Source organism: Vipera berus, assembly GCF_964194415.1.
Source record: "Vipera berus genome assembly, chromosome: 2".
Lineage (NCBI taxonomy): Eukaryota > Metazoa > Chordata > Lepidosauria > Squamata > Viperidae > Vipera > Vipera berus.
In genome coordinates this window covers 219,191,101-219,205,275 of record NC_138203.1, presented here as the reverse complement: position 1 = coordinate 219,205,275, position 14,175 = coordinate 219,191,101, and the positions used below count along the sequence as shown (strand labels likewise).

General features: G+C 46.9%; 1 protein-coding gene across 2 annotated transcripts in view; it reads left to right on the top strand.

Annotated features, from left to right (window-relative positions):
• The window catches only part of HYAL3 (hyaluronidase 3), a 28,092-nt gene that overhangs the window by 2,673 nt on the left and 11,244 nt on the right, over positions 1-14,175 (top strand). The window contains exons 2-3 of one of the 2 annotated variants that reach the window (XM_081317392.1): positions 2,553-2,642; positions 3,385-4,055. In XM_081317392.1, the coding sequence (XP_081173518.1) occupies positions 2,553-2,642; positions 3,385-3,810 (516 nt within the window). In that variant the 3' untranslated portion in view covers positions 3,811-4,055. Of the gene's footprint in view, positions 1-2,552; positions 2,643-3,384; positions 4,056-14,175 lie in introns of those variants that run through there. The other variant, XM_081317393.1, reaches the window with a different exon arrangement.

Genomic DNA, 14,175 nt, shown 5'->3' with positions numbered 1-14,175 from the left:
TACCATCTGCGAACTTAATTATCGCAGTAGATGGGTCGGACGATACACAATCATATGTGTACAATGAGTACAGGTAGGGGCTACTTCGTGATTAGTGCTGGCTCTTCGGCTTTGAAACGGAGATGAGCACTGGCCCCTAGAGTCGGAAACGACTAGCACGCATGTGCGGGGGAACCGTTACCTTTTACCTTAGGGTGGTACCATCTGCGAACTTAATTATCGCAGTAGATGGGTCGGACGATACACAATCATATGTGTACAATGAGTACAGGTAGGGGCTAATCACAAAGCCCTGTGGCGAGCCGGTGCAAAGCTTCAGGGGGGTAGATAAAAGAGACCCAACCCTCACTGTTTGTAACCGGTCCCTGAGAAAGTCTTGAATCCAATCACAGATGGAGGGGGAAAATTTCAAGTTAGTCAGCTTTTCAATGAGAGTGCTTGGCAAAATGATGTTGAAAACCGAGCTGTAATCAACAAAAAGCATCTTGACATAGCTTCCAGGTTTCTCAAGATGGCTTGCTACAGAGTGTAGAGCAGTAGCTATGGCATCGTCTGTCGACCTGTTCCCCCTGTAGGCAAGTTGATGTTTGTCGAAATCCAGTGGGAGGCATGTCCTAAGATGTTGGAGAACCAGTCTTTCGAAGCATTTCATGACTACAGACGTTAATGCAACAGGTCTGTAGTCATTCAGGCACTCAACTGCAGTTTTCTTTGGGACTGGGACAATGGTAGCTGCTTTCAGGTATGATGGTACACATGCCGTTTGCAAGGAGATGTTAAAGATCCTTGTCAGGACCCCTGCTAATTGGTCAGCACGGTTCTTAACCACTATCCCCAGCACCCCATCTGGGCCTGCGGCTTTGCTGGAATTCACAGCCTTCAATACAGTTCTCACTTGGTCTTCAAACAGGGTGAGTGGCTGAGAATCAGAAGGCCAGCCAGCAGAGGCTACAGGGTCTGGTCTTTTCACCTCGTAGTGAGCGAAGAAGATATTCAGCTCCTCTGCCAACGAGGCATCGGTATTAACCGTGTTCCTTGTACTGCCCTTGTGGTTGGTTAGGTGCTGCAGTCCTTGCCACACTTGCTTCAGATTGTTGTCTGCTAGGTGGTTCTCCACCTTGTGTTTATATTGTTGTTTTGCCATCCTAATGCCTCTTCTGAGATTTGCCGTGGCCTCTCTGTGTGTGTCCCTGTCCCCTTAAAGGCAGAATCCCGGGCTCTCGGGAGTGTTCGTACCTCTGCACTCATCCAGGGTTTGCAATTCCCGTAAACTCTAATGCACTTTTCTGTTGTCACAGTATCAGTGCATGTTTTAATATAAGAGAGCACGGCATCCGTGTATACATTCAGGTCTTGATCTTCAAATCCACTCCAATCAGTGGTTTCAAAGCAGTCCTGCAATATTTGAGTCTGAGTAATCAATTGGATTAAAAATATTATGTTTAAAAATAGAACTGCAGTAAGTAAGGTCCATTCATGAATTTTTCAGATAAGAAGTTATTGTTTTAATAGAAAGAAAAAGCTACTAATTAACGGAACTTCTGTAGAGATAAATTACATCTTTTTGTGAGCAGGCTAAACTGCTAGGCTCTTGTAGTTAGATTTTTATTATGACTATAGTGCTATTCAGTGTTGTCGATTTTTCCTGAAAAATTTTAATTGGAATTGTTTCTTTAAAAAGAATTCTAAAAATTTCCATAGTTTGCACCAGAAAATGTTCAGTTTGCATTGAAAAAAATCTCATTTAACACTGATATAACTCGTATAACATAATGGGGAATTTTATATTCATAATAGGAGTTGGGAAAATTTTGCAGAACATATTTTTCCATACTGTTACTGTTATGTAAAGTATTAGTTTAATTTATTCTGGTGTTCCAAAAATATGTACACAGAATCAAAGAAATTATTATTTCTTGAATTATAGCTATTAAATCAGAGGTCCCCAACTTTTTGGGCACCAGGGACCGGTTCCGTGGAGAAAGGTTTTTCCACAGACTGGAGAGTGTGTGTTTTTGTGTGCTACCTGATCGTATGGATGGGGGCTTTGCTTGTTTATGTGGATCGGTTGCTGGCATGCCACGGCCCGGTACCAGTCCATGGACTGTGGGTTGGGGACCCCTGTATTAAATGGTCAAACAAATCTGTCAGGCTCTTCAGGCATGAGAAAACATGCAAGGTTTGTTTGACCATTGAATTCAATGGAACATCAGTGTCTGCCATGAATAATTAGTTTTTTGGTTAGGTATATCTAGGTATATCTCTTTTCTCAAGCTGGTGATCCTCCAGCTATTTTAGACTCCAATACCCAATTATGGTAGTTGAAGCCCAATTCATCTCATTAGTACTCTTCTTATTCATAAGTACCGATTTGGGGAATCTGTATGGGAAAAGATCAGGCCATACTGTACCTCTAGGTCTCTGGAAATAGTTCTTTGCACTCCATTGAAACCAGCTTAATAGAGAGTTTATATCATTAAAATTATAACGCGAACATATACTGAGCTACTCACTAGTAGAACTTCTCTTTTTTTCTTTTTTCTTTTATTCAGGCTGACCTGATAAATACTATTGGAGAAAGTGCAGCACTTGGCTCTGCTGGGGTTGTGCTCTGGGGTGACCTCTCCTACTCCAAGTCATTTGTGAGTATATGTGAAACACTTCTATGCTCCTTACTGTGAAAATGAACCTTGGGCAAGAAACAGGCTCATATCACCACCTCTGCCCCAGTGGCGTTCCTACAGCTATTGGGGAGATTCTATCCAGCTTAAAGCTCTGGCTTAGGCAAGATACTGTAGGTTCATGAAGTAATTTGTTTTCCCAACAGTGAAGTTTCACTAATTCTCTATCTACAGTTCTTTTATGGTTGAGTCTTCTTAGAGGACATTGTTACTATCAATGTGCAAATAGCCCAACGCTTGTAACATTTTCAGTCTGAAAAATGTTTGAGCAGACCTAATAAAGTATATAAAATTGATTTCTGTTTAGAGGGGAAAAAGGAAAACGTTGCCTTCTTCTATTATGGTATTATTAGAACCCACGAAGAGCAAACAAAAGGCAGTATTTTATGTATCACATAAATCAAATTATGGAATTTTCTATATTTTTCAACTGCATTATATGATGTTGATTGCCGAACTGGATGTTTTTAAATCAAATTCATGGAAGAAAAGACTGTCAAACTGTATTCACCTGTGTACTGCCTTCCAGTAATGGTGGCAGTGTACTTTTTCATGCTAATTGCTGAGAACGAGGCATGGAAAATGCTATTGTGGTCCATGTTCTGCTTATGAGTAGAATGGATGGTTTTCTTGGCTTGATCCGGCCTGGTGCTTCTTGAGTTCTTCAAAATCCAAATTCTAATTCTGATCTTATGTTCTCCAGGCGAGATGCAAGAGCCTTCACCATTATATCACCACCACACTGGGACCTTACGTTGCTAATGTGACTACAGCAGCACACAGATGTAGTCGCCAGCTATGTCATGGGAATGGACGTTGTGTGAGACACTACCTGAGTGAATTAGGAGCCTTCCTTCATCTGGATCATCATCTATGGGAAGGGGACCTTGGGATGACAGATTTTCAAGACCAAAATGTGTCAGCGCAGGATCATTTTCAGTGTCAATGCTATCCAAAGTGGACTGGCACCCACTGTGAGAGACCACAGAGGATCGAGCCTTTTAAGAAACCAAAACACAACCAAGCTTCACGGTATAACGGTGTATATGATGCAGTGCATAATGGTGACTTTGACTTGGGATCCAATATCTGTCCTACTTCTATTTATGGTAAAGAAACAGAAAGATAACCAGCACTTTAGGAATCTTGATAGGTTTTGTTCTAGGGAGTGCATGTTTCCTGATAACTTGAAGAAAATGACACAATTCCAGAATTATATTTAAATAATTACTTTCTTCTACCTCATATTTTCTCTCCATTCTCCCTACTACTTGCATCTAATCTTCGTGTGAGCATGTTCTGGCAATAGCTGTATCCCCATGAAAATGTCTTAATCTTGACCTCTTCTTAAGGGAGACAGGCTTAAGTTGTTTGCTGTACTTGTATTAGAATAAATTTAGCAGGGAATGTAGCTTAATTCTACTTTTCTGACATTACTTGACATGACAGAGAGAGGATGGGGAAATGAATTGCCCCGTAAGACTGGCATTCAGCCAGTCCATATTCTGTCTGTTCCCTTAATACATGACAGAGTTGATGGCTGGGTGGATCTCTGTGTCACATCTGCTCTCTCGTAATTATTTTTCTCTCTCTTTCACAAAAGCACACCTTGCAGTTGTATGCAAACAAAGTATAATATAATATAATAATATATATAAAGTTGGAAGGGACCTTGGAGGTCATCTAGTCCAACCCCCTGCTCAGGCAGGAAACCCTATACCATTTCAGGCAAGTGGCTGTCCAGTCTCTTCTTAAAAACCTCCAGTGTTGGAGCATTCACCACCTCTGGAGGCAGGTTGTTCCACCGGTTATTTGTTCTAACTGTCAGGAAGTTTCTCCTTAGTTCTAGGTTGCTTCTCTCCTTGACTAGTTTCCATCCATTGCTTCTTGTCCTGCTTTCAGGTGCTTTGGAGAATAGCTTGACTCCCTCTTCTTTGTGGTAGCCCCTGAGATATTGGAACACTGCTATCATGTCACCCCTCACCCTTCTCTTCATTAAACTACACATACCCAATTCCAGCAACCGTTCCCTATATGTTTTAGCCTCCAGCCCCCTAATCATCTTGGTTGCTCTTCTCTGTACCCTTTCTAGAGTCTCGACATCTTTTTTACATCGTGGTGACCAAAACTGGATGCAGTATTCCAGGTGTGGCCTTACCAAAGCATTGTAAAGTGGTATTAGTACTTCACTTGATCTTGATTCTATCCCTCTGTTAATGCAGCCTAGCACTGTGTTGGCTTTTTTGGCAGCTGCAGCACACTGCTGGCTCATATTGAAGTGATTGTCTACTAAGACTCCGAGATCCCTCTCACAGTTACTACTATTGAGCAAGGTACCACCTATACTATACCTATGCATTTGATTTTTCCTGCCTAAATGTAGAACCTTACTTTTTTCACCATTGAATTTCATTTTGTTAGATAGTGCCCAGTGTTCGAGTCTGTCCAGATCCTTCTGTATCTTAAGCCTATCTTCTGGAGTATTGGCTATTCCTGCCAGCTTGGTGTCGTCTGCAAATTTGATGAGTTCCCCATCTATCCCCTCATCCAAATCATTAATGAAGATATTGAAGAGCACTGGGCCCAGAACAGAGCCCTGGGGCACCCCACTACACACTTCCTTCCATGTAGATGCGGTTCCATTGAGGACCACACGCTGAGTACGGCCTGTCAGCCAGCTACGAATCCATCTGGTGGTAATGCTATCTAACCCACATTTTTCTATCTTATCAAGTAGTAGGTTGTGATCTACTTTATCAAATGCCTTACTGAAGTCCAAGTAAATTATATCTACAGCGTTCCTCTGGTCCACTAATTTTGTCACTTGGTCAAAGAATGTAATAAGATTTGTCTGGCATGATCTGTTTTTGACAAACCCATGTTGACTTTTAGTGATGACTTTGTTTGCATCAAGGTGTTCGCTGATTTGTTGTTTGATTATCTTTTCCAGAATCTTCCCAGGTATTGAGGTCAGGCTGATAGGTCTGTAGTTTCCTGGGTCTATTTTTTTTTCCTTTTTTGAAGATGGGAACTACATCAGCTCTCTTCCAGTCCTCTGGTAGTTCCCCAGTGCTCCAGGATCTTTGAAAAATATAGTTCAGTGGTTCTGAGATCACGTCTGCCAGTTCCTTAAGAACCTTGGGGTGTAATCCATCTGGTCCTGGTGATTTGAACTCGTCTAGGCTGGACAGGTGCTCACGTACCATTTTCTTCCCTATCTTAACTTGCGTTTCTATTCTGTTTTTTATGGCACTGGTTTGGGTAGGTTGGACTGTTTTTTCCCTTTGTGTAAAGAGAGATGCAAAAAACGAATTAAATAGTTCTGCTTTCTCCCTATTGCTTGTCACCTTCTTGCCACTTTCCCCCACTAATGGACCAATCAATTCCTTAACTTTTTTCTTGTTTTTTATATGTTGAAAGCACATCATCTCAGCCCATTGTCAGGTTGGATCTTTTCTTTTTCTCCCAAACTTTATTGCATTCACTTAACAGAGCACCTCATGCAAAACTCAAGTCCTTTCAGCTCCTCTGTAGTCGGTTAAAAGGACATTCTATTTTGTCAGCAAAAACGATAATAATGTGTGGCTAGAAACTGATCCTTCGCACCTAATGTCATGATGGGTGATTGAATATAGGATTGCATGAATTTGATCAGCAGTTACTGATGGTATCACCTTAGGATTCTCTCTTGCACTTTGTGTTTGTGAGGAAAGGAAGAATTAAGTCTAAATTAAATACAATTATTTCAAAGCTGAAACCAGCTATGTCAACCCTATTGATATGAAAACCTTATTGGTTTTTAAAGAAGAAACTAAGAACTGCAAGCACCAGTAAGGCTGCCGTACACCAACAAAGTAGTGTAACAGTTGGAAAAAAAGGCTCCCCAAAGTGAAAGGACACAGTCACCTCTATTTTCATCTGACCTGAAATAACTGCACGTGTTCTGTTTCCACACATGGTTTTACAACAAGAAATGAATCCCATGAATCTAAAATCTCCAGGCCTCTAAAGTAGATGCAGAAATCAATTTGATTCATCTGTACATTAATGGACATTCTAATGGTTGGAAGGACACCATTGAATATGACCCACTGTGATCTTGGATCATAATCTACTGTACTCTTGTAGTCATTGGTACTGATTTTGTATGACTCTGGCCCCTATTGAAAGATTTAAATACTTTCTCTAAAACAATACATTCCTTTCTAAATGACTGCAAGCTGCAGCCCCAAATAAGAATGCATTTCTTTGTAAGATGCAATGTGAGACCTAATATCCTGAATTCACATTTTTTTTATTTTAATTCCATTTATATCCCGCCCTTCTCCGAAGACTCAGGGCGGCTTACAAGCTTAGCAGTAGCCTTCATTCTATGTATATGCCTGCTTATGTATATGCCTCAGCTGTTCGTGGCCGCCTCCGGCGTTCCCTATTGTTCCCTGCTGTTCCGGACCGGTTTGGGCTGCTCGGTGTTCTCAGGCTGTTCCCGGTCGGCGAGGAGGACGCCTGCGGGTTCGTTCGGGCGGCGGCGATGGCGGCGGCGGCGTGGGCGGCGGCAGTTTCTCGGGCCGCGCTCGGTGGCGGCGTTTCTTGCTTCCCCGGGCCGTTTCAGGCCGCCTTTGACACCCTTGGGCTGCCTTTGGTCGCCAAGAGAGACGCCTGTGGGTCCGGCTTGGCGGCGGCGATGGCGATGGCGGCGATGGTGGCGACGGCGTGGGCGTCGGCGCTGGTGGCGTCGGCCCTTTGGGCCGCATCCGACGGCGGAGACGGCCTGCATCCGGCGACGACGACGACGGCAGCAGTGGGCTTTGGCCGTTCTCAGCGACCAGCACTAAGCGGTGGCATTCCTGGGGCCTTCTGGCCCGAGTGGCAACATTTGACCTGTTTTCGGGCCACTTCTGCGGCATCAACGTTTTCTGGCCTATTCGGGCCGTTTGTGGTGGCTGGTGATTGGCTGCGGCGTTTCTCGGGCTTTTGGCCCCTCTCGCCGGTGGTGGTGTTTCCATCTTACCCCAGACCGCATCAGGCTGCTTTTGGTGACGCTGTCGTCCTCGGGCCGTTTTGGTGGCGGAGAGGGCGACTGAGAGCTATCCCAGCGGCGATGATGTTTTCTGTGCTGCCTCGGACCGCTTGTGTTGGCAACGGCGTCTTCGGACCGCTTCAATGGAGCAACGGCGACAGGTGGTCCTTATACCGCTTTTGGACCGTTTTAGCGGCGGTGATGACGCTTTCAGACCATCTCTTCTATCTTGGCCCGTCTACCCTTCTGCCTGAATATATACATCTATTAACTTTGCCTACCTCCCCCTCTCCCCTTTGGATTCGGTCGGTCCTGGGTACCAGCCACGGTGGGAGAGTGGCTGACTTTTACATCTGCAGCCCCATAGAGGTGGGAGCTCTATGGGGCATGCCTACCCAGAGTATATCTTTGACCACCCCCAGGAACAGAGTTGCAACCTGCCGTGAGAGGGCGGGGGTGGCCTGTTTACTGGGGCACCCAACTGAGTGGCAGTGCAGTTGGGTGTGGATCCAGATATTTTCTTTTCCGGCCTTTGACCCTCCTATGGACATGATCACCTCCGGGACTGCCTATTCTGGTCTTGCTGGACTAACATGCAACAATATACTAGCACGGACTTGCTCGCCCTCAGGGGTGCCCCCCTCGCCTGGGTGCGACCCGCCTCTTTAAATCCTAACCTCGATGAAGGGCCCGAGTTTTGGGTCTCTGAGAGATGGCTGGGCAGGGGCAGGGGCCGTCAACATAAATTTAATAAGCGGCCCCTGATTACGTTTTTATCAAAAAATTTTACGGGGTTGGGGAGAGGGGTGGGAGATGGGGGTTGTCTGGCTATGGGGGGCGGCCAATCAACCATAGTTCAGGCCAGACTTGGGTCTGACCGCGCGGGGGGAGAACGGGGGGTCGTTGTCTCCGGGGCTCATGAGCGGGTCGTGGGATTACCAATTCCCACGACGGGGAATGGCAGCAGGCGGATAGACAGGGGGCCATATCGTTACCGGGAGGGCCGTCTCCGCTATTTACAAGCGGTGAGGCGCTCTGACCCTCTGCTTCTTTCCCGAGGTTCCGGGAGCGAGGATGTGCAGCCTCCTGAGCTCCGGCTGGTGTACCTGAATGCCAGGTCCGTGGTTAACAAAGCTCCCCTTGTTAGGGATTTAGTTGAGGGTGAGCATGCGGACCTGGCCTGCATCACGGAGACTTGGTTGGGCCCAGAGGGTGGGGTCCCTTTGGTTGACCTTTGCCCACCAGGCTTCCGGGTGCTACACCGGCCTCGAGCTCAAGGTAGGGGTGGGGGTGTGGCGGTGATCATTAGGGAGACCTTATGTCCGCGGGAGACCACCGTTCCTCAGATAGTCGGGTGTGAGTCTCTCTTTGTGAGATTTGGTTCTGGGGCGCAGTTGGGCTTGCTGCTCGTGTACATTTCACCTAGTCGCGCAGCGGCAGCCCTGCCCGAGCTGCTCGATATCCTCTCGGGGTTGGTGGTTGAGTTCCCCAAACTTATAGTTTTGGGAGACTTCAATCTACCATCCCTGGGAGGCTCATCTGAGCTCGCTCGGGAGTTCATGGCTTCCATGACGGCCATGGACCTGACGCAGGTAATTTCTGAACCAACTCATGAGGGAGGCCACACCCTTGACCTGATTTTTTTATCTGGACGGTGGTTGGATGATCTTGGTGGGGGCTTTCCATTTATTATGCCCCTGTCATGGACCGATCATCACCTCCTGCGGCTGGTCTTCCATTTTGCCACCCCCCGCCGTGGGGGTACGGAGCCAATTAGATGGTACCGCCCCAGACGCCTAATGGATCCTGATAGATTCCAAGCGGCGCTGGGGTCCCCACCTGCCTCCATTACTCACAACTCGGCGGATGCCTTAGTGGAAGCCTGGGAAAGGGCAGCCACTGAGGCACTTGACCGGGTTGTACCCTTGCGGCCCCTGACCCGGTGCAGATCCCAGCGAGCTCCATGGTTCTCCGCGGAGCTCCGGGAGATGAAGCGTCGGAAACGGGGCCTAGAGAGCTGCTGGAGGTCCAGCCGATCTGAACCCGACCGATTGCGGTTAAGAACCTACATTAGGTCTTATCTCGCTGCGATGAGGGAGGCGAGGTGTAATTACTTCTCCACCCTCATCGCGTCCGCAGATAATCGCCCGGCCGCCTTGTTTAGGGTGACTCGCTCCCTTCTTAATCAGGAGGTGAGGGAGGATCCCTTGCAGGGTCGTGCCGAGGAGTTTAGTCAACATCTGTCGGATAAAATCGCTCGGATTCGGACCGGTTTGGACTCCAGCTGGGCAGAGTCTGGTGATCAGGACACGGGCGGTCCTGTCAATGTTATCTGGGAGGAGTTTGATTCTGTGACCCCTGATGAAGTGGACAGGATTATGGGGAAGCTGAGTTCCACCACATGTTTATTGGATCCGTGCCCTTCTTGGCTGGTTTATGCAGCTAGGGAGAGGACACGAGGCTGGCTCCAGGCGGTTATATCTGCTTCTTTGAGCGAGGGTTATTTCCCCACCGTCTTGAAGGAGGCGGTGGTGAGACCTCTCCTCAAGAAGCCTGCCTTGGACCCAGCTGTATTGAACAACTTTCGTCCAGTCTCCAACCTTCGCTTTCTTGCGAAGGTTGTTGAGAGTGTGGTGGCGCATCAGCTCCCTCTGGTCCTGGATGAAGCGGATTATCTGGACCCTTACCAATCGGGTTTCAGGCCCGGGCACAGCACGGAGACGGCATTGGTCGCTCTGGTGAATGATCTCTGGAGGGCTCGGGATAGGGGATATTCCTCTGTCCTAGTCCTATTAGACCTCTCGGCGGCTTTCGATACCATCGACCATGGTATCCTGCTGCGGCGTCTCAGGGTACTGGGAGTGGGAGGCACGGTTTTTCAGTGGTTCTCCTCCTATCTCCTGGGACGCTCGCAGTCGGTGTTGGCAGGGGGGCAGAGGTCGACCCCTAGGACTCTCGCTTGTGGAGTTCCTCAGGGGTCGGTCCTCTCGCCTCTCCTGTTCAACATCTATATGAAACCGCTGGGTGAGATCATTCGTGGTTTTGGAGTTGGGTATCATCAATATGCCGATGATACCCAACTTTTTATTTCGACCCCAAACCACCCCAGTGATGCCCTCGCTGTGATGTCCCATTGCCTGGAGGCGGTTCGGGTCTGGATGGGGAGGAACAGACTTCAACTCAACCCTGACAAGACTGAGTGGCTGTACATTCTGGCTTCCCGGGACACCTGGGATGTTCCATCTCTTTCTATGGGGGGTGAGCTTTTACCCCCTGTGGATAGGGCTCGCAACTTGGGAGTCCTCCTAGATTCACGACTCACTTTGGAGGATCATATAGTGGCCGTGACTAGGGGGGCTTTTGCCCAGGTTCGCCTGGTGCGCCAGTTGCGGCCCTATCTAGACCGGGAGGCCTTATGTACGGTCACTCACGCGCTCGTGACCTCTCGCCTAGACTACTGTAATGCTCTCTACATGGGGCTTCCCTTGAAGACTACTCGGAGGCTCCAACTGGTACAGAATGCGGCCGCGAGAGTTGTCTTGGGAGTTTCCCGGTACTCCCATGTTACACCTTTGCTCCGTGAGCTGCATTGGTTACCAGTTGTCTTCCGGGTAAGGTTCAAGGTTTTGGTTATGATCTTTAAGTCCCTACATGGCATGGGTCCGCGATACCTCGAGGACCACCTGCTGCCGGCGTCGACTCCCCTCCGCCCTGTGCGTGCCCACAGAGAGGGCCTCCTCAGGGTGCCTCCGGTCAAGGAATGTCGACTGGTGGCCCCCAGGGGGAGGGCCTTCTCTGTGGGTGCTCCGGCATTATGGAACCAACTGCCGGTTGAGCTCCGGACGGCATCAGACCTCCGATCCTTCCGTCGCGGGTTGAAGACCCATTTATTTGAACTAGCGGGTCTGGCCTGATGGGGGTATATGGGTTTTTATAGGCTTGTTATTTTTTATCATTCTTGTTTTAACTTGGGCATTGATTTAATTGTTTTTTTAATTTTTGTATTGTTATTTATACAGGCCCTGTGAACCGCCCTGAGTCCCTTTGGGAGAAGGGCGGTATAGAAATCTCAATAAATTAAATTAAATTAAATTATTAGGGCTTTCACACACACCCCAAGCGGCATTATTACAAAGTCAGCTTATTGCCCCTAACAATCTGGGTCCTCATTTTACCTACCTCGGAAGGATGGAAGGCTGAGTCAACCTTGAACCTGGTGGGATGCGAACCTGCACTAATTGCAGGCAGCTGGTGTTACCTAAGGAGGCATTAGCCCACTGCTCCACCAAGGCTCTTATGTTAGGTTAAGCCATAATTTACCATAATCAATTAAATAAGCCACAATTGGCTGAGTTCACACATCACCTTAAACTAAGTTCCAATAAATTAAAGCAGTACATGAACTTGACCAAGTTGCCTTTGTCTCCAGCCCCAAGATAGTTAATATGATGTTAAAATTAATATTCAAAAGTGGAATAACTGGTATGCTTAAAATGGATCTAACATAAATAAACTGATATTCAAATAATTATTTCTATGAGAAACATTTTATTTATTTAAAACATTATTTAGCTGCACATTTTATACAGAACTCTGAATGACTCCTAAGCAAGAATTGTAACAACATGAAAACCATATGAAAACGATTAAAACCATAAGCACTAAAAACACAAGCCTGGTTCCAAGTCAGATGTCCAACATGCAGTCATCTTATCCTATCTCAGTGCTTTGTAGAAGCCAGGAGGTCCACAATCTGCTGAACTTTTAGGGTAAGAATATTTTGTATAGGCCAGGGGTTGCCATGGAAAAGCCAGGTTTTCTACCTTCTTCCCATAAGGCGGCTATGTTTAAAGGAAGGCACTAGGAGTGGGCCCACCTATCTAATGTGATTGGACGAGGAGATGTCTTTAGAGAAAGGGGGTTCCACAGATAACTTGGTGCTGTGCCATGTGGGGCCTTAAAGGTAATAACCATCACCTTAAATTGCCCCCAGAAGAAACTGGAAGCCAGTGCAGCTCATGCAACAGAAGCATTAAATGGGTAAGCTAGAGATACCCATAAGTACACATGCTGCTGCATTCTTTATCAATTGTAGCTTCCGAGTGGTCTTGAAGGACAGTCCCAATTACAGAACACTGCAATAATCTAAATGGGAAGTGACCAAGACATGAGTGACTGTGAGCAAGACTTCCTAGTCCAGGAAAGGGTGCAATTGGTGCACCAGATGAATATGTGCCCCTCCCCCTTGGCACAGCTACACCTGCTCCTCAAGTAGAAGCCATGAATGTAGGAGGACCCTGAAATTGTGCACCAACTAGGTCAGGGGTAGGCAACCTCAGCTCTTTTATGACTCATGGACTTCAGCTATGCTGACTCAGGAATTCTGGGAGTTGAAGTCCATGAGTCAGAGCCGAGGTTGCCTACCCCTGAACTAGGTCTAGGGGTGGGGTGCCTTCCCAACTACAGTCAAAAGATAAAATATCATTTGGGCCTGGGGAATGGGGCAAAACCTAGAGCCGTTCCATCTTGCCAGGGTTGAGTCAAAGCCAGCTTCTTGCCATCCAGATTATACATCATCACCTGTCTTGACAGGTGCAACAGATATGTAATTAGGTACTACTACAGTCATGTCAAGAGCATTGAAGCACTTCTGGGTTTAAGTAAGGAACTAAATTTCATTTTTAATGTGTGCCATTGTGCCCACAGTAAAAAATGACAATAAAGGTTTGTCTGTCTGTCTGTCTGTCTGTCTGTCTGTCTGTCTGTCTGTCTGTCTATCTATCTCCTTTCATGTCCCTGTTAAAGTATAGGTAGGTGCTATTCACATACTTATGATACTGGACCCCATACTGAGGGATGACCTCCCCCAGGGGTTTCACATATATTTTAAAAAGAAGAGGCACAAGGTTAAAGCCCTGGAGCACCCCACATTGTAGTGTCCTAGGGGTCAACCTTTCTTTTTGTATCAGCCCAGCTGGAACCAGTCACAGAGTGGGAAGAGAACCACCATATTCCAGTGCCTCCCACTCCCAATCCCTGAAGCTGGTCTCGAAGGATACCAAGGTCAATTGTATCAAAACCCTCTGAGATGACCAGGAAGGCCAGAGTGGTTTCATCACCCTATCCTAAGCCTTCCAAATGTCATCAATAAGTACAATCAATGCTGTTTCAGTGCTGTGTCTTGGCCTGAACCCAGACTGAAAAGGGTCCAGGTAATCAGCTTCATGCAGGGTTCTTTGTAGTTATGCACCAACCACTTTCTTAACAATCTTCCCTAAAAAGGGAAGACTGGAGACTGGATGAAATTTGTCTAATACTACAGTGGGTTAGGACGCTGAGCTTGTCGATCAGAAGGTCGGCAGTTTAGTGGGTTGAATCCCAAGTGCCGCGTAGCAGAGTGAGCGCCTGTTACTCGTCCCAGCTTCTGCCAACCTAGCAGTTCGAAAGCACATAAAAATGCAAGTAGAAAAATAG